The sequence below is a fragment of the Babylonia areolata genome, chromosome 18 (genome assembly GCF_041734735.1).
Source record: "Babylonia areolata isolate BAREFJ2019XMU chromosome 18, ASM4173473v1, whole genome shotgun sequence".
NCBI classification, from domain to species: domain Eukaryota; kingdom Metazoa; phylum Mollusca; class Gastropoda; order Neogastropoda; family Buccinidae; genus Babylonia; species Babylonia areolata.
This window is the reverse complement of record NC_134893.1, coordinates 11159539-11184488: the sequence shown is the minus strand read 5'-3', so window position 1 is coordinate 11184488 and position 24950 is coordinate 11159539. Positions and strand designations below refer to the sequence as shown.

Genomic DNA, 24950 nt, shown 5'->3' with positions numbered 1-24950 from the left:
CTAGGCGGACGCGTTACCTCTAGGCCATCACTCCACATCTGTTGTGACAAACAGTAATACTACAATACGATTCAATACAATTACTTCTTTTGATAACATTCATACGAGGAACCAAGAGTATACTCAATCAGATGTGTACAGCTCTTGTGGTGGTCTGACAATAGCCACCTCTGTCTATAAACGTCTTTATCAGACCGAAGGTTGAGGATTTTATTTCTTTCTTTCCTTCTTTTATCATTCCTCTTTTCTTTCTTTCTTTTTTACTTTCTGTTTTTTTTCTTTTCTGTCTGTCTTAAAAAAAAAAAATCCCCCTGTCTTCTTCAGTCTGTGAACTTCTTTGTCAGTTCGAAGACATTGGCTTGAGAAAGTTGTTTCTTTCTTTCTTTGTTTGTTTGTTTGTTTGTTTGTTTATTTCCTGTTTTGTGTCTTAAGAAATCCTCCTTTCTCCTTTCCCTTTTTTTTCTTACATCTTTCCTTAGACTGTGCTTTTTTTGTCAGACCGGAGACGCCAGTTAAGAACTTTTCCCTCTTCCTGTTGTTCTTTCTTTCTTTTTCTTTCTTTCTTTCTTTCTTTCTGTCTTTCTTTCTTACATTTGAAACGTGCCTTTTTGAATTCTTGAATGCTGAACAGCTTTTCTTCCCGCAAAAACATCACAGCAAGGTCCTTGTATGAAATGACCGAAAAAACTGTTCACACTTCATAAATATCCCTGGCTTGTTATTGAATCTCCCTGTTCAATCATATCTCCAGTTCAAGAAATATTCATAATAACAATAATAGAAAAAAAATGATTATGATAATAATGAAAATAATGAAAATTCTCATCACTGTCTGTTTTATCAATGCCGCTGACAACTTCATCACTCCCTTCCGGTGAAAGAAGCTTACATCCCCACTTCGTTGATTAATTAATTAATGTCTGGAATATTTTATTCAACCTTTTCCCTTATAAATTCTCCCATTTGAGAAGCTAAAAATAAGCGTTCCTGGAATTTCATTGAATCTTACCTCTCGAATCCGCTCAGGGTTTTTTTTTTCTTTCTGATTTACGCAGCCAAAAATATCTGAATTTCATTACCCTTCCTGACATTAATTTGATCACCCCTTTTCACTCGGCATGTCCCTAAGAAGCCAAAGAAAGAAAGAAAGAAAAAAATCCTCACCTTCCCCCACTTCAGTGATGTTCCTGGCGGTTTTATTCAATTACTGCTGTTAATTCGGGTAGATTTATATTATCGATCATGCTGTCTGTTCCTTCGAATATATGTGATGGTCCCTGAGTTAAAATATTATTCATTTTTGTGTGTGATTGAGTTAACATGAGAGAGAGAGAGAGAGAGAGAGAGAGAGAGAGGGGGGGAGAGAGTTTGGTTTTTTTTTTTTTTTTGGGGGGGGGGGGGCGTGTGGGGGGGGGCGGTAAAGAGAAAGCGAAAGCGAAATATACAGAGACAGACAGAAGACAGACAGACAGACAGACAGACAGAGCAAGAGAGAGGAAGACAGATGTAGAAAGAGGGAGACAGAGGGAGACAGACACATAGAAAGAGGAGAGAGAAAGAGAGAGAGAGAGAGAGAGAAAGAGGAGAGAGAAAGAGAGAGAGAGAGAGAGGAGAGAGAAGGAGAGACAGAGAGTCAGGGAGAGAGAGAGAAACAGAAACAGGCAGGCAGAGGGACAGAGGCAGGTAGATAGAGAGGGAGGGAGGGAGAGAGAGAGACAGATAGACAGACAGACAGAAAGAGAGAGAGAGAGAGAGAGAGAGAGAGAGGGTACTAACACACGAAATCGGTCAAATCTCAATAAACAGTGTTATTTTCAAATCAAGGCCATTTGGTCGGCCCCATTTCTCCTGATGGGGTCAGGGCTGACTAGAGGTCTGTGATGATCTCTCTAGGGAGTCTTGTTCAAGGAAGAAGGTGGCAGAATGGTTAAGACGCTCATCTGCCAATAGTGAGAGTCCGTGAGAGTCTGGTTTCGAATCCCGCTGTCGCTCTTTCTACCACGTTTGACTGGAAAATCGAGCTGAGCATCTAGTCATTCGGATGAGACGATATAAAGAGGTCCTGTGTGCATAGTTCTGTCCAAAAACTATTTGATGTCGTGATTGTTATAACAATATTGGGTCCATGTTTATCAAGATCATTAAGCTGAGAAAAGTTATATAATGCAATATGTTTCCATTTGTGCTTTGTTATATGGAGTTTTCTGACGCAGGCTAGCTTCAAAGCCACAGCAAAAGTTTTCACATCTGGCAGTCCAAGTCTTCCATTTCTTACACTTTTGTGCAAAGTTTTACATTCATTGTCAGTCGTATCTCTTGTCAAATCAACGACTTCGCTTTGACGACGTCCATTAAATAAGTTTCTTTGATAATTGTAATTGTACCTGTATTCATTTCAAATCATCCACCTTTGGATCCAGTCTCCAACTACCCGGCTTCGTCGAGACGACTGGAGGATGAGCACGGATGCAGTGGATGACCAAGATATCCTTTCGGTGTCTCATCTTGCTCTCTGCACTCCACAGTGCGTTGCTGTAACCGCCTTCCTCTCCGTTGAACCGATAGGTTTCTTCCGCAGATTCTACCGGATCCAGACTTCGCATGCATGGGTAGACACACCCCGGGGGCCAACTGCGTGTGGCATGCACACAGCACGGTGGAGCTAGATGGCCGTCGGTGGCTCTCCTGAGCCGACGCCCTTTTATGGATCTCGTTTTTAATTCCATAAGGGTGTCTAGCCACCTGCCTCACCAGTCCCGGAAGGGAGCGGTGAGAGTGCCGGTTTAGTCGCCGGCAATCCGACCCTGAACAGGTTGTACTGGATTTCAGGTTACCAGTAGCAGATAGATTCATGAGCATCCCCCCCCCCCACCACCCTCCCCCCATCCCCCAGCTGGATGACAACGATGGTCATCATCGATCTCGATGGACACACACACACACACCCGGCTTCGTTCGAACTCATCATTTACCCCCCCCCCCCCTCTCCCGCTCCATCCCATTATTCTCCTTCCATTTAAACCGTCTTCCTCTTCTTCTGCGTTCACTCGAATGCACACGAGTGGCCTTTTACGTGTATGACCGTTTTTTTTTTTACCCCGCCATGTAGGCAGCCATACTCCGTTTTCGGGGGTGTGCATGCTGGGTATGTTCTTGTTTCCATAACCCACCGAACGCTGACATGGATTACAGGATCTTTAACGTGCGTATTTGATCTTCTGCTTGCATATACACACGAAGGGGGTTAAGGCACTAGCAGGTCTGCACATATGTCGACCTGGGAGATCGTAAAAATCTCCACCCTTTACCCACCAGGCGCCGTCACCGTGATTCGAACCCGGGACCCTCAGATTGACAGTCCAACGCTTTAACCACTCGGCTATTGCGCCCGTTTCCATTTAAACCAAAACCATTCAAATGTGAAAATCAATACTTGAAAAACAAAACCAAACCAGAAGAAGTCTACAACAGCAGTAGCCTATGTGTGACGGGACTTACAGTAACTTCCCTTTCTCCTGGCTTGGGCTGTCTTGTTGTGAGGCATATTTTCTTTGCTGGAAAGGCACATTGGGCAAAGTCAGTGCATCAGGATCGCTGTCCATTTCTGGACTCTCATCTGCTGTCACACTGCTGTGTAATGTGATTTCTTCCCTCCCCTTCGTGACGTAATGCATTGCAGCTGGATTTTTTTTTTTTCTTCTTCTTCTTCAGGTTTTGAAGGCAGATTTGCAGTGTGTGTGTGTGTGTGTGTGTGTGTGTGTGTGTGTGTGTGTGTGTGTGTGTGTGTGTGTGTGTGTGTGTACGTGCGTGTGTGTGTGTGTGTGTGTGTGTGTGTGTGTGTGTGTGTGTGTGTGTGTGTGTGTGTGTGTGTGTGTGTGTGTGTGTGTGTGTATCTATACATAATTTATCTATCTGTCTGTTTGTTTGTTTGTCTGTCTGTCTGTCTGTCTGTCTATCTGTCTGTCTGTCTGTCTGTCTGTCTGTCTCTCTCTCTCTGTGTGTGTGTGTGTGTGTGTGTGTGTGTGTGTGTGTGACAGATTAAGATGTGTGAGAGAGAGAGGGAGAGACGGACAGAGAGACAGAGAGCAAAGTTGTCTGTACTACGCTAAGACGCCTGGAAACTGACAAATAATGTACGACCCTAATGACGTCATGTGTGGTCCTGGTAAGACCCAGATCTCCCTAACCTCCCCGGCCCCCCTCACCCCCACCCCAACCCTGGCCCTCTCGCATCCCCCTCCCACAGTTCTCCTCACATCGTCTGAACTGAAGATGTATGGCCTACATTGGAAACAATGGGGCCAAAAGAGTGAAAATGTTACCCACGTTTCAAATAGAAACAGGGTTTGCGAGGTTAGTTTTGCTTCTTGCTATGTTTATCAGTGTTGTAAGTAGCAATAATGATAGTTTAGTGTTAGTAGTATTAATACTATTTTAACTTTTACAAGGATCAACTCATCGAACAACAAAATTTTCGACATGAATATCATTATATTTCTTCGAGGAAAAGAGAGAGAGAGAGAGAGAGAGAGAGAGAGAGAGAGAGAGAGAGAGAGAGAGAGAGAGAGAGAGAGAGAGAGAGAGAGAGAGAGAGAGAACGCAAGAATTTTAATATAAGGTCACCGACCTGTATACATTTTGGGTGCACGTGTTGCACACACATCTTAACCAAAATAAAATAGGAAGAACGAAAACAATCCACTTAATACACAGTGAGCTCACTGAGAACAAGTAAACTAAATGAAAAGCACAAGACTGATATTTCTGTTTAGGGCTGAAAGTGCTCTTCTCTCAGTCTTAATGCATAAAAAAAACGAACATTGCAACATCTCTGGTCACATTACAACTTTCGTTTTGCAGCAGAATTGGTAATGACAGATTTCTAATATTTTGCATATACTTGTGCAAATATTTCTATCTAATATCATTATATAATGGACAGGCTGTTAGTACATGTAGTTCATTCTCTATTCTACCACGAGAGAGAGAGAGAGAGAGAGAGAGAGAGAGAGAGAAAGAACAAGAACAAGTGGTTTAATTGCGTATAGGCCTGTGACCCATTGCAAACATATCATACATAAAGAAACCTACATAAAGGCGCAAAAATAAGTAAATAATAACAGATAGATATATAAATAAATAAATCTTTCGTCCTCACTTTATTAGTTAGAGATCATCCATGTGAGAAAACACTTAAATAAAGCAATGGCAAAATGTAATTAATTATTGTCATTCCTTAACTAGTTGTTGGTACATAATCATGATTCATTAAGTCTCTGCGCTTAAAAGCGAGAAAAAGAAACTTTGAAAGATTTAGTTGACTGTCAAGTCCACCACTAAAAATACTTGCACACTGAGATAGATAGATAGATAGATAGACAGAGAGAGAGAGAGAGAGAGAGAGAGAGAGAGAGAGAGAGAGAGAGGGGGGGGGGTGGAGTCAGATAGGCAGATACAGACAGACATCGGGAAAGAGACAGAGGCAAAGACACAGAAACACGCAGACAGAGACACGGAGACAGAGACACAGACGGAGAGACAGAGACAGACACAAAGACAGAGAGACAAAGAGACCTGAAGACAGAAACAACAAGGAGAAAGAGGCAGAAAGAAAGAGAGCAGAGAAGGCGAATACAGAAGTCGTTGGTGGACAAAACTCTCACCCCCCCCACCCCCCACCCCACCAAAAAAAAAAGAAAAAAAAAAGAAAGAGTCTGAACGAACATTCACCCCAAATCCCCTCAACTCCATCCCCAAAGGTTCTCTCAAACAGACCGGTCAACGAAACGTCAAGGCCGTCCACCTCACTGGACAATGGCCTGTAGGCTGATTCACTCACACAGTGGCTCTGTCAGCGGCAGAAAGCCTTAGCTGCGGTCATCCACTGCCTTCTGGGAGAGAGAAGGTACGGTCAAACAATAATAACTGGTCACTACGGGCCAGCAGAGAATCTGCTGTTTGCCTCCCCTGATTCCTGGAGGTCTGGATCAGACGGTCTCCGAGAGAAGACTGTGTACGTCGCTTGTGTCATTATGTCCGGCCGGGTATGGTGGTGGTCAGCTCGCTAGAGCCAGTGCCGGTGGTAGAAAGGGGTTCAGTCCAGACGTGTGTGTGTGTGCGTGTGTGTGTGTGTGTGTGTGTGTGTGTGTAGTCACATTTTGGTGTGTGTATGTAACATTGATGTAATGTGTAACATAAACAAAGGTGTTTTTGTAAAGCACCTAGAACAGATTTCTGGATAGTGTGCTGCATAAGTATCCATTATTATTATTATTATTATTATTTATCAATGGAGTCCTGGTAGTATCTTCCCAGTCGTCAGCCAACGAGAAAAATACAATTGTGAACAGTGAGGTGAACAACAACACTGGAGAGGTCCCGGAGAAGTGAGGGATGGTCCTGTATCATGTCATCGGTCACTCCTGTCACCCTCTTCTTCCTTCGTTTTGTCCATTCTCTGTGACGGGCGCAATAGCCGAGTGGTTAAAGCGTTGGACTGTCAATCTGAGGGTCCCGGGTTCGAATCACGGTGACGGCGCCTGGTGGGTAAAGGGTGGAGATTTTTACGATCTCCCAGGTCAACATATGTGCAAACCTGCTAGTGCCTGAACCCCCTTCGTGTGTATATGCAAGCAGAAGATCAAATACGCACGTTAAAGATCCTGTAATCCATGTCAGCGTTCGGTGGGTTATGGAAACAAGAACATACCCAGCATGCACACCCCCGAAAACGGAGTATGGCTGCCTACATGGCGGGGTAAAAAACGGTCATACACGTAAAAGCCCACTCGTGTGCATACGAGTGAACGCAGAAGAAGAAGAAGAAGAAGAAGAAGAAGAGTCCATTCTCTGTGACGCGGGGTGAAGAGTCGTCCTCTTTGTCTGTTTCTGTGTTTGTCTCTGTCTGTCTGTCTGTCTGTCTGTTTTTCTTTTTCTCTCCCAGCCCCCGCCCTTCTCTCCACTTCTCTCTTTTTTTTATATCTTTCTATCGCCCCCTGTCTCTTTGTGTCTTCATCTCTGTCTATTGCATATCTCTGTCGGCCTGTCTCTCTTTCTCCGTCTGTCTGTCTGTCTGTCTCTGTCTGTCTGTCTGTCTCTATGTCTGTCTGTCTGTCTGTCTCTGTCTCTGTCTCTCTCTCTCTCTCTCACCACAGCACTCTCACTGACGATCCGTCTCTCTTAATCTCTCCATCAATCTCTCTCTTTTTTCTCTTTCTCTTCCCCCCTCACCCCCCCCTCTCTCTCTCTCCACACCACTCTCACTGAATATCCGTCTCTCTTAATCTCTCTATCCATCTCTCTCTCTCTCTCTCTCTCTCTCTCTCTCTCACACACACACACATACACGCACGCACGCACAGCGTGCCCAAACTTTCCACAAAGGAGTACCTGTCGGGAAAAAATACGAAACGCAATGAACTTGCAAATCCCCTGGCACGATGGAATGGGAGTACCCCAAGGGAGGCAACGGTCATTTAGACACGGGAACACCAACAGTGGTGTCAACGCTGACGGAACGTAACACGAAAGGGGAAGCTATGGGCATCAAATATTCAACAGAGAGCAAAGGGAGGAAACCAGTAGATTACAAAGAGGACAAAGACACGCAACGACGATGACTGGTACAGCGAATATTGCACAGTACTGTACACTGCAGTACAATATGATCATGACGATGGGACGCAAAACAGCACGGCACGGTAGACTACAATACAATACGGTATCATATAGTGCAATATATTACGATACAGTACAGCACAGTGCAGTACAGTACAGTGCAGTAGTAGAGTACAGTATTGTACAGTACAGTACAGTGGGGTGGACTATCATATAATGCAATGCAATACGATGCAGTACAGTACAGTACAGTACAGTATAGTGCAGTGCAGTACAGCGCACTGGACTATCAAACAGTCCAATGCAGTACAAAAATGCAACGTAACATAGTATGTCTACAGGTACTCAACAGAGTACAAATCTGTGCAGTGTATATGCAGCATGGAGTGCAATAATTATGATCAGGCACAACACAACACAACACAACACAACGCAACGCAACGCAACACAACATAGCCCAGTACAGCACAACACAAAGGCATACATTTTTTTTTGCCAAGTCGGATGGAGACTTCAATTCTCTTGCTAGTCGCTTTGCACCATCGCCTAAACCTGTTGCCTGTACTGTGAGCCTATGTCTCGTTCACAGGGAGAAGGAGAATCTTGCTTAATGTCCCGTCACACATATCGGTGATTCAAGACAATTTGTCAGAGTATTAATGTATGCATTTGAGTATTATCGTTCAACAGTCTTGTCTACAAAGCAAATACTCTGCTTTGACAGTGCTGTGCTGGCTTCACAAGCCACACGAAAAAACAACAAAAACAACAACAACAAACAAACAAACAAAGGATGTAACATCTTTTCGCTTGGATACTTTTATTTCATAATCACCTTCTCCGCCTCACAGAGTATGAAAATCCAACCCTTCGTGGTACACAGCCAACAGTCAGGAGGATGGCTGGCAAATGACTGGCCACGAAATGAGGTGATCGGCTCCTAAACTGGACGATCGGATCAAGTGATTGGATTCCCAAAGGAGACGACTGGTAAGAATGTAATGAGTCGGAGCAATGAAGCAGGTGATTGGACCCAAAGCCGATTATCCAGGGAGATGAGAGGATCTTTGGTGGTGCTAATCCAATCAACAGTGGGTCTTAACGACAGTCTCAACGACCCTCCAACAGCGCACTCGGTCATCTCAGCAACAAGTGTACGTGTACGTGTGTCAAGAAGCACACAGGTTAAAGACTGCATGACAGTTTGGAAATGTGTGAAACTGCGGCGTTCTGACAACAGAGCATGTGAAAGCAAGAACAGAGAAATGCATTTACCTCTGGAACCAGTCAACAAAAGAGTGTTTCTTTATTTTCTGTGATATATGACCAGATTCATGCGTTTCTACTTTCAGTAAACCACTTTTTATTGCTTGCGAAAACCACCAGGGAAATACAGTAGTGTAGCGAAAACTCAGATAAAAAATGGGGGAGGAGGGGGTAGGAAGCTAAAGAGGAGTGAAAAGAGGAGTTGGGGAGGGGGGCGGGAGGACAAGGGAGACGGTTTAATGTTCCAGAGTAAAGAACGCAGTTGTGGCTCCAGCCCGCGAGATGGCTCTCCTGAGATTTGAGATCTATCGATTGGTTTCCAGGCGATACAAAGCGATAACGACACGAGCGCTAACGAGGCTCCAACAAGGGGGGTAAATCACTTTAAAGATGGCAGAGAGGACCTCTGTCAGCTTGGCAGAGGCAACCAGGGGGTGATTTGCGCGCTTGTGAGGACCCAGATTGGTAGGGGTAGGGGTGGGGGCGTCTGTTTTCAAGGACGTCTAGAGGTCCGTGAGGAGCACGTGCGACGGTCATATGAAGCAGAGTTGTGTGTTGTGTTATGTGTTTTGTTGTGTTTTTTATGTGTTGTATTGTGTTGTGGTGCGGTGCTACGCGATATTGTGTTGAGTTCGGTTGCAACGCGTTGCACTGCACTTTACTGTACTGCAATGTACTGTACTCTACCGAACTGTACCGTTTCAGTTTGTCAAAGAGGCGTCACTGCGTTCGGACAAATCCATATTTGCTACACCACATCTGCTAGGAAGATGCCTGACCAGCAGTATAACCCAACAAGCTCAGTCAGGTCTTGAGTGAATGCTTATTTGTGTACCTATCAGAGTGGATTTGCCAGAGGACGACTCGTTCGATGCCATGGGTTCTTTTTCAGTGCGCCAAGTGCGTGCTGCACACGGGACCTCAGTTTATCGTCTCATCCGAATGACTAGACGCCCAGTTTGATTTTCCAGCCAAACTTGGGAGAAAGGGCGAGACCCTCACGGACTCACTATATCGGCAGCTGAGGTGCAGGGTAATGTGTGTGTGTGTGTGTGTGTGTGTGTGTGTGTGTGTGTGTGTGTGTGTGTGTGTGTGTGTGTGTGTTGGAGCTCATGTACGTTTATATGTATTTGACTGTGCTTTCATATCTGTGAAACTGCATGTTTGGTGGATATGCATGTGTGGGTGAATGTCTGAATGTGTGTCTTCATGTTTTACATTTATTTGCTTATTTATCATCATTGTTGTCTTATTTATCTATTTATTATTATTATTATTATTATTATTATTATTATTATTATTATTTTATTATTATTATTATTACTATCTTTTTTAATTATATTTATTATTTATTTATTTATTTATTTATTTATTCATGTAAGCTTATCTATTATTTATTCACCTTTCTTCTTCTTTTTTTTTCTTCTCAAGGCCTGACTAAGCGCGTTGGGTTACGCTGCTGGTCAGGCATCTGCTTGGCAGCGTATATGGATTTGTCCGAACGCAGTGACGCCTCCTTGAGCTACTGAAACTGAAACTGAAACTGCAGCTGAGCGTCTTAACCATTCTGCTACCGTTCTCTGTACTGTACTGTAGTGCACTGTGCTACATTGAAGTGTGCTCTGCTGTGCTGTGTAATGTGCCGTCTCTTCAGTGACGTAAAGTTTCTCTCTGTCCGAATTTACTGTCTCGTCACATGTTTCGTTTCTGGTTAAAATCAGGTGATAAATTAAGATAATTGGTCTGTATCTTCAAAACGGAAGAAAATAGTTAAAGACTCCCCCCATCACCCCCTCCGTGTGTGTGTGTGTGTGTGTGTGTGTGTGTGTGTGTGTGTGCGTGCGTGCGTGCGTGTGTTTGAACAAGTATGTGTGCGTGTGTGTGTGTGTGTGTGTGTGTGTGTGTGTGTGTGTGTGTGAGAGAGAGAGAGAGAGAGAGAGAGAGAGAGAGAGAGAGAATATGAATTTATCGTCATTAAATTCATAATTGTAATTTGATAATTTACTGAAGCAAAAAACGAAGGGAAATCTGGAAATTTGTGAGACAGCGTGACGTGCGGCTACATTGATCTGTTGGCTGTTTGTCAAAGCGATGTGTGTGGAAATGACATTCATTTGTCGTAGAAGGGACAACTCTGAATGCAATCAAATACGAATTTTGCGAAAGGGAGACACCGTTATGGCAAGAATACGAGAAGCTAATTCCGTTACGAGACTCACATACAACACATAATGTCTGGCCCAGAACTGAACCTGTGCAGTTGCTGTCTGAGAAGACATTTGAGGCAGTGAACAACAACAACAACACAAAACAGTTTCAGTTTCAGTTTCACTTTCTCAAGGAGGCGTCACTGCGTTCGGACAAATCCATACACGCTACACCACATCTGTTGAGCAGATGCCTGACCAGCAGCATAACCCAACGCGCTTAGTCAGGCCTTGAGTGCATGCTTACATATTTGTGTACCTATGAAAGTGGATTTCATTTTGCGTAATTTCGCCAGAGGACAACACTCTCGTTGCCATGGGTTCTTTTTCAGTGCGCCAAGTGCGTGCTGCACACGGGACCTCGGTTTATCGTCTCATCCGAAAGACTAGACGCTCAGTTTGATTTTCCAGTCAAACTTAGGAGAAAGGGCGAGAGCGGGATTCGAACCCACACCCTCACGGACTCTCTGTATTGGCAGCTGAGCGTCTGAACCATTCTGCCACCTTCCTCCACGAAAACAACAACAAAACAACCAACTCCATGCCAAAGCTTCACCGCATAGATGTGTTCTGAATCAGGTTCACAGTTTTAATGGCGTTTGTATAAATTTCTCTTCGGTTGATAAAGTTTAATGGGTAACGTGATTGTTGTGTATTATTCGTTGCGATGTGAATTGCGGCGGTCTGTCTTGTTCTCTGTTGTTCTATGTCTCTGTCTGTCAGTCTTTCCATCCCTGTTCTGTCTTTCTTAATCCGTTTCTCTTCCTATTTTTCTGTTTGATATTAAATTCATTGTTTCAAAAAAAAAACCAACAAAACTTTCTTCATTTTCTTTCCTCCGTTTTTAAGAACATATGAATTCACACACACACACACACACACACACACACACACACACACACACACACACACACACACACACACACACAGATATATATATATATATATATATATATATATATAGAGAGAGAGAGAGAGAGAGAGAGAGAGAGAGAGTTCACATACACACACACACACACACACACACACACACACACACACACACACACACACACACACACACACATATATATATATATATATAGATAGATAGATAGATAGATAGATAGATATAGATAAATATAGTTCACACTCTCTTCGTGTCCTGGGCTCCGCTCCTTACAAAAAGCACTGAGGTAAATACCAAGACCGGTAAAATATTTTAAAAAATATCAACAACAGTTGGCTCTGCATGTCTTTAAAACTTGTATTCTTAAAAAGCAGAAAATTTTCGCTGTAAAAACAGCTTCTTCAGGCAAGGGTACAGAAAAAAAAAATCTTTTCCTGTTTGCAAGTTAATGTCATGTTGGCGTATTACATTGCCAACACGTATTACTGTTCTGGTTTACAAAGTATCTTATTTGCATGTCTGTTATATGTGTATGCCCTTTGTTTCTTTGTATCATTTTTTTCTGTTATTGCTGTGATCGTCATAGCTGAATCATGATGGCGTGGCCCTTTTGTTCTTCTGACTGAATGACATATCCCATGATCTAGTGAAATGAAGCCCCGATCGACGGGCGCAATAGCCGAGTGGTTAAAGCGTTGGACTGTCAATCTGAGGGTCCCGGGTTCGAATCACGGTGACGGCGCCTGGTGGGTGAAGGTTGGAGATTTTTACGATCTCCCAGGTCAACATATGTGCAGACCTACTTAGTGCCTGAACCCCCTTCGTGTGTATATGCAAGCAGAAGATCAAATACGCACGTTAAAGATCCTGTAATCCATGTCAGCGTTCGGTGGGTTATGGAAACAAGAACATACCCAGCATGCACACCCCCGAAAACGGAGTATGGCTGCCTACATGGCGGGGTAAAAACGGTCATACACGTAAAAGCCCACTCGTGTGCATACGAGTGAACGTGGGAGTTGCTGCCCACGAACGCAGAAGAAGAAGAAGAAGAAGAACCCCCGTACCAGCATCCTTATCATCCTCATTCTCATGCACCAATTCAAAAAAAGAAAAAAAGAAAAAAAAAGGTACCGTCAAATAAAATCACAGCAGCAGCAGCAGCAGCAGCAGAAGAAGAAGGAGGAGGAGGAGACGAGGTGGAGGAAGAGGAGAAGGAGGAGGAGAAGGAGGAGGAGGAATGAATAAGCAGTAGAAGGAGAAGACACTTTTGGTGACTACGAAGACCATCGATCACGCAGAAGACTTATGACTGCCCATAGCGTTTACAGTTCGTGTGTTTGCTACACCCTTCATCTGGTTCTGTGTTCCCATCTCTCCCCCACCCACCACCCACCACTCACTCCCAGTTCCCATCCTATCCCTCTTACCTCAGTTCCATTTCATCTCTGTCCTGTCTCCCAGTTCATCTCTGTCCTGTCTCCCTCACAATTTACTCTTCCACTTCTTCTCTATCTGTGTCCCATCTTTATTTTTTGTCTCAATTTTTCTTTCTCCTGTGTCCCATTTTACCCTCTGCATAGTGTTCAGTTTCCTCCCTTTCATGTATCCAAACTTCCTCTCTGTCATGTGTCCCATTTCCTCTCTGTCCTATGTCCCATTCTAGTCTCCGTGCTGTGTTCCATTTCACACCCTGTTTTGTGTCCCATTTTACTCCCTATCCTTTGTCCCATTTCATCCTCTCTGTTCTGTGTCCCATTCTATTCTCTCTGTTCTGTGTCCAATTTTACTCTGTCATGTGTCCCATTTTTTAAAGATCTCTGTGTCCTATTTTATTCTCTCTGTTCTGTAGCCCATTCTACTCCCTTCCATGTGTCCCATTTTACTCCCTGTCACGTATCCCATTTTACTCATTCTGTCCTGTGTACCATTTTTACTCACTATCACGTATCCCATTTTACTCATTCTGTCCTGTGTCCCATTTTACTGCCTGTCCCGTGTCCCATTTTACTCCCCGTTACGTATCTCATTTTACTTATTTTGTCCTGTGTCCCATTTTACTGCCTGTCGTGTGTCCCGTTTTACTCCCTGTTACGTATCCCATTTTACTCATTCTGTCCTGTGTCCCATTTTTACTCCCGGTCACGTATCCCATTTTACTCATTCTGTCCTGTGTCCCATTTTACTGCCTGTTACGTGTGTCCCGTTTTACTCCCTGTCCTGTGTCTCATTCTATTCTCTCCATTCCCCGTCTGTGGTCATTTTGTTTCGTTTTCGTCAGGTATTTGCTCTGCGCGTTCCCGCCTTTTGTTGGGAATTACGTCCCTTAGTCCCTCTTCTGGCCGGGGAGTCCCGCTAATGGCTTCCTTCAGGCGGCAAGAGCCACGGCGGCTGAGCTTCAGAGTGGGCTTCATGAAGCGACAAGTTTTCAGCCCTCACTTTTCCTCGTGTTTTGTTCAGTGGGATTTGGTGTGTGTGTGTGTGTGTGTGTGTAGGGAGGGTGGAGGTTGGTGGTTGGATGGTGTTTGTGTGTCTGTGTCTGTGTTTGTTTTATCTTCTTTTTTTCTTTTTTTTTTTTTTTTGGTTGGTGGGTGGTTGGGGGTGGGGGAGGGCGCTGGGGGTGGGGGTGGGGTGGGGGGGTGACGATGACGTGAGCACTAAGTTGATGTAGACCTGATTATGCAAACACTTGGCGCTGACCGAATTGTGCAAGCACTTAATGCAGACTGGAGTATGCAAACCTGCATGGCGCAGAGATCATTATGCAAACACTTGATGCAGACTAGATTATGCAAACAACTTTTGACAGTAGAACAAAATGCAAAACTTTTTTTTTTTTTTCAGTTCGTGACTAGAAAGCAAGGATCAGGCTTGAGAAATGTCGTCACGATGTGGGGAAATGAAAACAAAAGTAAAACAAAACAAAACAGAAGCTATTGAACTGTTGCTATGTCTAGAGCTGCCGACTCTGGATAACCAGATCTGTGTCTCTAACTTGGCGACAACGTGTGTGAAAGGAATATTGATGCGGTGGTTCTACATATTGTCGCATAAGAAGGGAAAAAAACAAACAAAAAAGAACAAAAAACCCCACCAACAACAAAAAACCGAAAAACTAGCGTTTGGTTCTAGACATGTGCATGGAACGATGATATCCTGTGACAGGCATCAGCAGTGACATTTGTAGGCCAGCATTCCTTGCTTCTCTGCTGACACGGCGGCTTCTGTGTGGGTTTTTTTTTATGTTGTTCTTTTTTTTTTTCTTTTTTCTTTTCACTCTCCGAAGAATTACTGGGGCGTCACACAGGAGTATTGTTCACCAGATCATACACAGACGCACAGACACATATGCACACACACACACACGCACGCACGCACACACACACACACACACACACACACACACACACACACTCACTCACATAAACGCACACACACACACACACACACACACACACACACACACACACACACAACACACTCAGAGACAGAGAGATTCAGATTCAGATTCAGATTCAGATCACACACAGACACACATGCACACACACACACACACACACACACACACACACACACTCAGAGAGAGAGAGAGAGAGACAGAGACAGAGACACAGAGATGGGGAGAAAGGGAGTAAGCCAGAGCTGTTCTTTCATATTCACAATACCAAAAAAAGAAAGGGTTACGACTTTCTTTTCTTTTTTTCTTTTAAGATAATCAACAGCCCCCTTCCTGTTTTCGTGAAAAAAAACCAAGCCAAACTTTTATCGATTTTCAGCTGCACATATGGTACAAACCTTCCCCTCCCTAATGCAGCCCCATAAACTCATTCTATTTTTTTTCTTATCTATTCTCGGGCTTTTATTCTATGGCCTTATTTTCCTTCCGTTGTACATGATCATATGGAGTGGATGGTCCGCCTGGAAGCGAGAGAATCTGAGTGCGCTGGTTCGAATCACGGTTCAGCCGCCGATATTTTCTCCCCCTCCTCTAGACCTTGAGTGGTGGTCTGGACGCTAGTCATTCGGATGAGACGATAAACCGAGGTCCCGTGTGCAGCATGCATTTAGCGCAGGTAAAAGAACCCACGGCAACAAAAGGGTTGTTCCTGACAAAATTCTGTAGAAAAATCCACTTCGATAGGAAAAACAAATAAAACTACACGCAGGAAAAAAATACAAAAAAATGGGTGGCGCTGTAGTGTAGCGACGCGCTCTCCCTGGGGAGAGCAGACCGAATTTCACACAGAGAAATCTGATGTGATAAAAAGAAATACAAATTCAAATATCTCAGTTGTTTTCAAATATTAATGTGGACGTCACCATTTCTTCTTCTTCTCTCTCTCTTCTTCCTCTAGACTTTCTGCATCTTTCTTTCTTTCCCTCGCCACTCACTTCCCTCCATTCTTCTGTGTCTCTGCATTCCTCTCTCTGTCCCGTCCCCCGCCCCCTCCCCACCCCCTCTATCTCTGTGTTCCAAACTATGTAACTGTGTTTGTTTGTGCGCGTGCATGTGTGTATGTTTATCTGCGTGCATGCGTGCGTGTGTGCATGTGTGTGTGTGTGTGTGTGTGTGTGTGTGTGTGTGTGTGTGTGCATACATGCACACGTGAGCACTTGCTCTGTGTGTGTGTGTGTTGTGTGTGTACATGCGTGCGTGCGTGTATGACCAGCGCGCGGGGATACAGGTGCCGGCATCCCGAGGGCTTTTTAGACAGACAGACAGACAGACAGACAGACAGACAGTAGTGCCAACACAATGGATTCACCAGCCACACAGCACAGTGCAGTGCCCCCCCCCCCCCCCTCCCCGACTCCCCCACCCACCAGCCCCCACCCCCATACCCATACCCCCACCAACCCTTCTTGAGAAAACCGGAAGTGGAAGTGAATTTAATGAATGTTGTCGGAGCAGATGGTGTTTTTGTCTCTGGAGCTCCCCCCAAAAGGGAAAGTTCACCAGCGTGATTAGACAGACCCTCTGTGTGTGTGTGTGTGTGTGTGTGTGTGTGTGTGTGTGTGTGTGTGTGTGTGTGTGTGTGTGTGTGTGTGTGTGTGAGGAGGAGGAGAGAATGGATGGGTGGACGGTGCAGTGCAGGAAAGAGACAGAGAGGGAGTGAAAGAGGGATAGGAAAGGCGAAGGAAAAGGTACCAGGGGAGAGACACGTCGACACCTACACAAACAGTACACGCAAACGCACATACCAATATTCCAACACACACACACACACACACACACACACACACACACACACACACACACACACACACACACACACACACACACACACACACACACACACAGAGGCGCGTCGACACCTACACAAACAGTACACGCAAACGCACATACCAATATTCCAACACACACACACACACACACACACACACACACACACACACATATATATATATATATATATATATATATATATATATATATATATATACATACAGAGCAAAAAGAAAAGAAAAACCCCGGAAAACCAAAGAGAGAAAGGAAGAGAGAAACAGTGAGAAGGAGCGAGAGAAAAACTTAGAGAGAAAGAGAGAGAGAGGGGGAGAAGGAGAGAGAGAAAAGAAAGGGGGGGGGGGGAGAAGGAGAGAGAGAGAGAGAGAGAGAGAGGGCGAGAAGGAGAGAGAGAGAGAGAGACAGATAGAGAGAGAGAGAGAGAGAGAGGAGGAGGAGAGGGCGGGGGGAGGGGTAGGAAGAGGAGAAGAAGAATGTGACGAAGAACTTAGAAATGATGTTAATCGCTATGATGGTGATTTTCATGATGGCACACACACACACACACACACACACACACACACACACACACACACACACACACACACACACACGCAGATGTCGCTGTAGTTACGTATGTACCGACTGAAAATTTCGCACAAGACAATCGTGCTTTATTTCTTGCTTTATTCATTTGTGTTATTTATACTTCCACCCCCTCTCATTTTCTTTTCTTTTCGTGTATTTTCTGAAGCCATCGTGTGACGATGTGTGGAGTGATGGCCTAGAGGTAGGAAGCGAGAGAATCTGAGCGCACTGGTTCAAACCCCGGCACAGTCACCAGTATTTTCTCTCCCTCCACCAGACCTTCAGTGGCGGTGTGGACGCTAGTCATTCGGATGAGACGATGAACCGAGGTCCCGTGTGCAGCATGCACTTAGAGCACGTAAAAGAACCCATGGCAGAAAAGGGTTTTCCCTGGCAAAATTCTATAGAAAAATCCACTTCGATGGGAAAACAAATAAAAAATATTGTATGCAGGAAAAAATACACAGAAAGAGAAAAAAAAAGATGGCGCTCTCAGTGTAGCGACGAGCTCTCCCTGGGGAGAGCAGCCTGAATTTCATACAGATAAATCTGTTGTGACAAAGAAAGAGTAATGCAATACAATGCAATACAATACAATTATACAATACAATAAATACAATCCAATACAATAATGCAATACAATAATACAATACAATAAATACAATGCAATATGATAATACAATGATACAATACAATGCAATGTAATATACAATACAATAAATACAATGTAATACAATAATACAATACAATACAATAATGCAATTCAATGCAATACAATACAATACAATGCAATACAATAATATAATATAATACAATAAAATACAATGTAATACAATAATACAATACAATAAATACAATGCAATACGATTATACAATGCCATGCAATAATGTAATACAATAATACAATGCAATACAATAATGCAATACAATGCAGTACAATAATATAATATGATACAATACAATACAATACAATGCAATGCAATGCAATGCAATAATACAATATAATAAATACAATGCAATACAATAATATAATACAGTACAATACAATACAATGCAATAATACAATATAATAAATACAATGCAATACAATAATACAATACAATACTAACAATACGATGAATTGACCTTGTTCTTGGTTCTGGTGTGTGTTTCCTTCAGGACTGGAGAACGTCCTGGTGGGCCACGTGGGGGTGGAGGCCATCGACTGCTACAAGTGCACGTCCATCAACGGGGCCAACCAGGCCTGTGAGGACCCCTTCAAGCAGGACCTCAGCACCGTGGACTTCATAGCCCGCAACTGCCAGTATGGCTACTTCGGCAGCACCCACTGCATCAAGCTGAAAGGCGTCAAAGGTCCGTGCTCAGGCGCTTCTCCCTGGATGCAAACAAACACAAAAAGTACAGACACAGACACAGACACTGACACAGACACTGACACACAAACACTGACACTGACATTGACACAGACAGACAGATAGATGCACACGCATAATATTATGTGTGTGTGTGTGTGTGTGTGTGTGTGTGTGTGTGTGTGTGTGTGTGTGTGTGTGTGTGTGTGTGTGTGTAGGGAGAGAGAGAGACAGAGACAGAGGCAGAGACAGAGAGACAGAGAGACAGACAGACAGACAGACAGACACACACACACACACACACACACACACACACACACACACACACACACACACACACACACACACACAGATAAGACTGAAAATTACATATCTATATATCTACATCTGTACATCTATCTATACATTTTTCTTTCTTTAGTTAAACGTCTGTTCATTGTTAAGAGATATTAAACGGGGTCTGGGGGTATGTACTATGTGTATGCATGCGCGTTGGGGTTTGGGGTTGATTTTTTTTTAAATGAGGTGGGTGACTGAGACAAGGAAGGAGACACAGAATGCGTCAGAGGTTAACTCTTTCCATACGAACGGCGAAAGAGACGACGTTAATAGCGTTTCACCCCAATTACCATCATCAAAATATTGCAAGCGGAAGGCTCTTACACTGAAGACGTGAATGTTGACAAAGAATACCACAATTCTGACGACGGAAGCTAAAGGTTGGGTCATTCAGACACCCACTGGACATCCGAGGGGTCTGTGTAGAGGAGAAGAGAGGACTGGCCGTACTGAGTGAGTTAAAAGGAAGAGCTGCGAAAGATTGGACTGACCGAGAGTAAAGTATAACTATCTCAAACATTCCTATAACAGGATAAAGCATGCTTATTATAAAAAAAAAAACATAATCCATCAAAGGTAGATACCAACTGGACTTTGATTTAAACATTCAGAAAATTGTAGGAGTAATAGATAATTATTCAAAACATCTTCTAAAGACAAATACGTGTTCTGTGGAAACTGGTCATTGCGCTTTTTAAATACGAGTTGGTTTATTCTTGGACATTCGACAAGAATATGATAGACATTTACTTCTTTTCCGCATAAACACTGTATGTTTTTGCAATATTTTATACACAGGGCGTTTAAACGAAATCGATAAATCAAACTTATAATCGGTCTTGACTGGGAGGCAGATAGATTTTTGAGACAGACAGACAGACAGACAGACAGACAGAGAGACAGATAGACAGACAGACAGGCAGATAGGTTAAAAAAAAATCTGTGTGTGTGTGTGTGTGTGTGTGTGTGTGTGTGTGTGTGTGTGTGTGTGTGTGTGTGCGCGACGAAAACGCTGTGATGTCTGTAAAGACTGAAACAAGGTTTATTTGTTCTCTATCGTTTTTTGTTTTTAGTCATCATCATATCGTAGTCTATATTTTTAACGTAAACGTTGTGATGTCTTTAAGGAGTGAAGCAAGGCCTACTTTTCCCTTGCATGGATGGTTCCGTTCGTCTCGATCGGTTTCACACCAATACTTTTATTCTTGTTTACATTTGTCTCAGACCACAGATTACTGAAGCATGCAGTGGTTCACAAAAGACTGAATGAGGTGTGGTTAAACAGTTCTCTGACATTTGTATGAACGTGTTGTCAAGGAAATAATTATCTCCCAAAGACGTTAGTCACTCTGTGTGACTTCGCTTATGCAGAGAATGAAGCTCAGTTGGATATGAGTACATGTATAAATGTTTGGAATGTTATCTGAACTATCCTGTGGATTAGTGCCAAAAGATAACTGTCAATCATTTCATTTATGATGTTATCTGAACTATCCTGTGGATTAGTGCCGAAAGATAACTGTCAATCATTTCATTTATGACAAACAACTTCGGTTTGGTTGATTAGATTTTTTAGTCTGTTCACCCTCGGTCATTTTAGACTTTTAGAAATGGGCAGTGAGGGTGGGGATGTGAAGGGAAAGATGGGAGTGAGGTGGTGAGCACGAGAAGAGTAAAGAATATCAACATGTTGATTTCTTGACATGTTGAATTTACAGTGCAATTCGAAACATGTTTATTCATTCGACTAGGAAATCAAATGTGTGCACGCAAGCTCGTCACTCACACTACACAATCTCTCACTCCACAACGATGTCAAACGCGCACACAAAAAGCACGACAAACGTCGGACAAAAAGGTCAATAAGTAAAACATAATACGCTGCATACGCACAGGCAAGCAATGAAACACAGCGGCTTGAATCAAGCTCTTCAGGTTCAGCTGCAATGTCTGTCAGAACAGGAAACATGATGTTGTAAGAAATCTCCCATCCCCATGCTGTTGGCCTCAAATGGAAGGAATCTTCCTTGAGTGTGCTTGGCACTTGAATATGTCTTATCAAATGAATAAACATATTATGTTAAGAAACGCATTTTGTAAATAAGAAACACTTTTTGGTAGGGGGAAGGGCGGGTGGTGGTAATATACCCCAAAACAGGGGTGACAGGATGTCAAGTCCGTGTCACGGTTTCCAAACGTCCCCCCTGTGGCAATGTCTATTTCAGAGGACGGCACCAGGATCCTGGTTCGGCACTGCAGCAACTCTGACTGGGGCAAGAACTGCGGCGACATCCGCTACAGCGAGAGCAGCGAGAGCGACGACGAGGAAGACGAGGAGCGCATCCAGGGCTGCCTGACCACCTGCAACTTCGATGGCTGCAACTCCGCCCCCGCCCGCCCCGCCCCCTCCCCCCTCCTCCTGGCCGGGGTGGGGGTGGGGGCATTGGCGGTCCTCCACCTCACCGTGCTCAGGGTCTTCTGACCGCGAGCCTGGCTGCTGTGATGATGGTGATGCTACGGGTCCAGGAGTCATGAGACCTTGTTGTTGTTGAAACAGAACTGAGGCCAGCTCCTGACCATCCCACTGTCCGTTTTTGGTACTGGGGCCGTTGGTGACATGGCCAGTTCGGATGAGGCAGGATGTGAGTGTCTGTGCCACGCCACACCACGCCACGCCCCTACCATGCCGCTCCTGGTGACGCACATTGCAAAGGTCTACGACGAGCGATTTTGTTGGGACTGTACTCCAGCTACTGATTTTTTCCGAAAAACTTTGCGTTTTCAAGAAAAACACAGATGAGAACAAACTGACCTGGAATGGTTTGTGTGGTACAGTAATGACCAAAACATGTCGTAAGGAAACACGTCGTTTGGAGCAGCCACACTTTCATGCTGTGGAGATCTTCAGCGTTCGTGTATGTGTATGTGTGTTTTCTGACAGATGCAAGAAAACATTACTGTGTCGAAATAACAGCTGTTAAGATCAGACAGGTGATGGAATGAACATGTGTCTGACACAGATAAGACATCCAAAATGCTTAGCCATGTACCGTTCTACACAGAAGTAGGTCACTGTGCATGTCGAAAGAAGGACAAAAGGAACGCACGAATTGCTGCAGAAATCGATCACTTACTTTGCTCTTCAACATACGTAGGCTAGCAATTACATATCTCAGATGAGTAGACCACAATGCACACCTTTGATCATAGAAGGACATCGACAGTATTGTTTAAAAGTTGTCTGTTTTTTCCCGCTCAGTATACACTCCAAAAAACTTTGTAGGAATATCAGAAGTGATTTTTCCCACACAAACAGCCAGAAACAAGTGAATAAAATCGGATATTGAACTTTGGAACGCGTCACATGGACCATATAAATCTACATAGCTCGTACTTGTAAACTCTCGACCACCAATGGATGCCGAGGAAGCGTATGGTGAGGGACATCAATTAAAACACAGCATCTTATAGTACCGTGCATCGCTGAAAATATTCACGCTCCTCTCTAGAGCATTAGCGATCCTTCCATCAGGTGAGCTTAGCGACGTGTAAAATCCGTTTTACTTTTATCATGGTGTTGTTTTAGAAAACAAATAAACAACAACAAACAAACAAACAAAAAAACAGCTATGGTTTGTTAAGAATTATCCATACAGTTCAAGCAGTTCAACGGGGACTTATGTACATTTTTCTATCCAGTTTTGATAAAAACTCTCGTATCAGTTTTTTTTAATTAGTCAATCTGGGCAATAAGTATTAACATGAATTGACACTAGTTGTTTGAAAAGAAATAGGGTTGTATAGAAAGTTGGTACTGGATGCTACAGCTTTATCAGACATGAAGTGCTTTTAAATTAAAAAAAAAAAATGAACAAAAGCTATACGCAACAGAATATCGATGCTGTTATATGTCAAAGGACAGAGAGTAGGCTACTTTCGGGTAAATCTTTAAACAAATTCTGGATGCACATTTTTGTAGTGATTTTTCTGATCGCACCTTTTGTCAGTCTCTGTGCACAGTTTAGTGACATATGGATTCGTGAAAGACTTGAGTGCACGCGAACACTCAATCTTTGGCTGATTGCTGCACTGATATTTTCATGATGAATGAATGAATGAAATAAACTACTGTATCTGTGAGTGAGCAAATAAGATTCTTTTGATCACAGATGTAAACCGATATCACCGATGTAAAATCCAAGGGTTGTGGACGTAGAACAGATGCAGTTATGTCACAGGCTTCAATGTGCACTGGCGCCGATTTTTGATTTTGCACATTTTCCTCACTTGCCATCACTCGTGGCTCTGTTCGTGTGTCGCTGGACAATGGTTGTGCCGCCAGGATGGAAGCGTCAAAGGGAAGCCACTCTCAGAGTGATCTGTGCCCATCTGGCATGAAGACCTTTTCGCGTTACGTTTAGAGTCAGCAATACGTGCAGCTCTCTGGTGGTTTTTCCTTTCTCTTTTTTTTCTTCTTTCTTTCTTTCTTTCTTTTTTTTTGGGGGGGGGGGGGGGGGGGGCAGGGAGGTGGGGGGAGGGGGGGTAGGTTCTGTCTGAGGAGCTCAAAAGCCGACATTCAAAAGACTGAAAACCAAAAAGCATGCAACATGCATCATTCGAGACTTAAGCTGAAGTAAAAGGATGCAAAGATACAAACGCAAGAAAACAACATTCCAAAACTAGAAACACCCTGATGTTAGAAATGCAGGAGCAGTAACGACACATTTCTTGTGTTGTCAGCCACATTGTTTCACCCTTTCCGAAAGCTGAATACTTTTTAAACAATAAAAGCATAGTTGTGAAAATCAGCAGTTCACAAAAAAAAGGTTGGGCAGGGGGTGGTGGGGTGGGGGAGGGGGGGGAGAGATAAAATGGTCACTTGGTTCCGATGCGGTATTCCGGCGGCACACCCATCAGAAAGTAACCTGGGCTCCTCTGATTTTTGAACCAGCATCGGCTAATTTCTTTCTCCAGGTGAAGACAAGGTAGAAGACAACCAGACAACCAGACAAGGCAGAAGACAACCAGACAAGGCAGGAGACAACCAGACAACCTATTGATTGAACAAGTCGCCTGAGAGCCGAGAGATGGACAGCTCTCTCTCTCTCTCTCTTTCTCTCACACAGTCTGGGATTAGACAGACATTTTGTTTTTGTTTTTGACACCAGAAGTTCGGTTGTGACTGTTGTAACAGTGTGTGTCATCTTCTCTCGGAAGCTATGTGATCTTGCTTGACTCACCTCATTTTGACCTTCAATTCGTCTAGATGAAGTGCAGAGCCGTTTTCTCTGTGATCTATGCACACTTCTTTTTGTGTGCTAGTCCATACTGGTGTCATGTTTCCAATGTTGTCTTTCCTTTTTGTTGGATCCTTTTAACTCAGCAATAGTGTTGCTCATGATTTCAGTGTCTGCTTAACGTAGCGTAGTGTATGTGTGCTGTTAAGTGAGTAAATATATATATGTGTG

The 24950-nt window shown here is 43.7% G+C and overlaps 1 protein-coding gene across 2 annotated transcripts in view; it reads left to right on the top strand.

Moving 5' to 3' along the window:
- LOC143293175 (UPAR/Ly6 domain-containing protein bou-like) overlaps positions 1–23959 on the top strand; it is an 85050-nt gene extending 61091 nt beyond the window's left edge. For both annotated transcript variants that reach the window (XM_076604103.1, XM_076604102.1), the window contains exons 3-4: positions 18950–19144; positions 21708–23959. In XM_076604103.1, the coding sequence (XP_076460218.1) occupies positions 18950–19144; positions 21708–21964 (452 nt within the window). In that variant the 3' untranslated portion in view covers positions 21965–23959. The remainder of the gene's footprint in view (positions 1–18949; positions 19145–21707) is intronic.
- Positions 23960–24950: the final 991 nt, after the last annotated feature.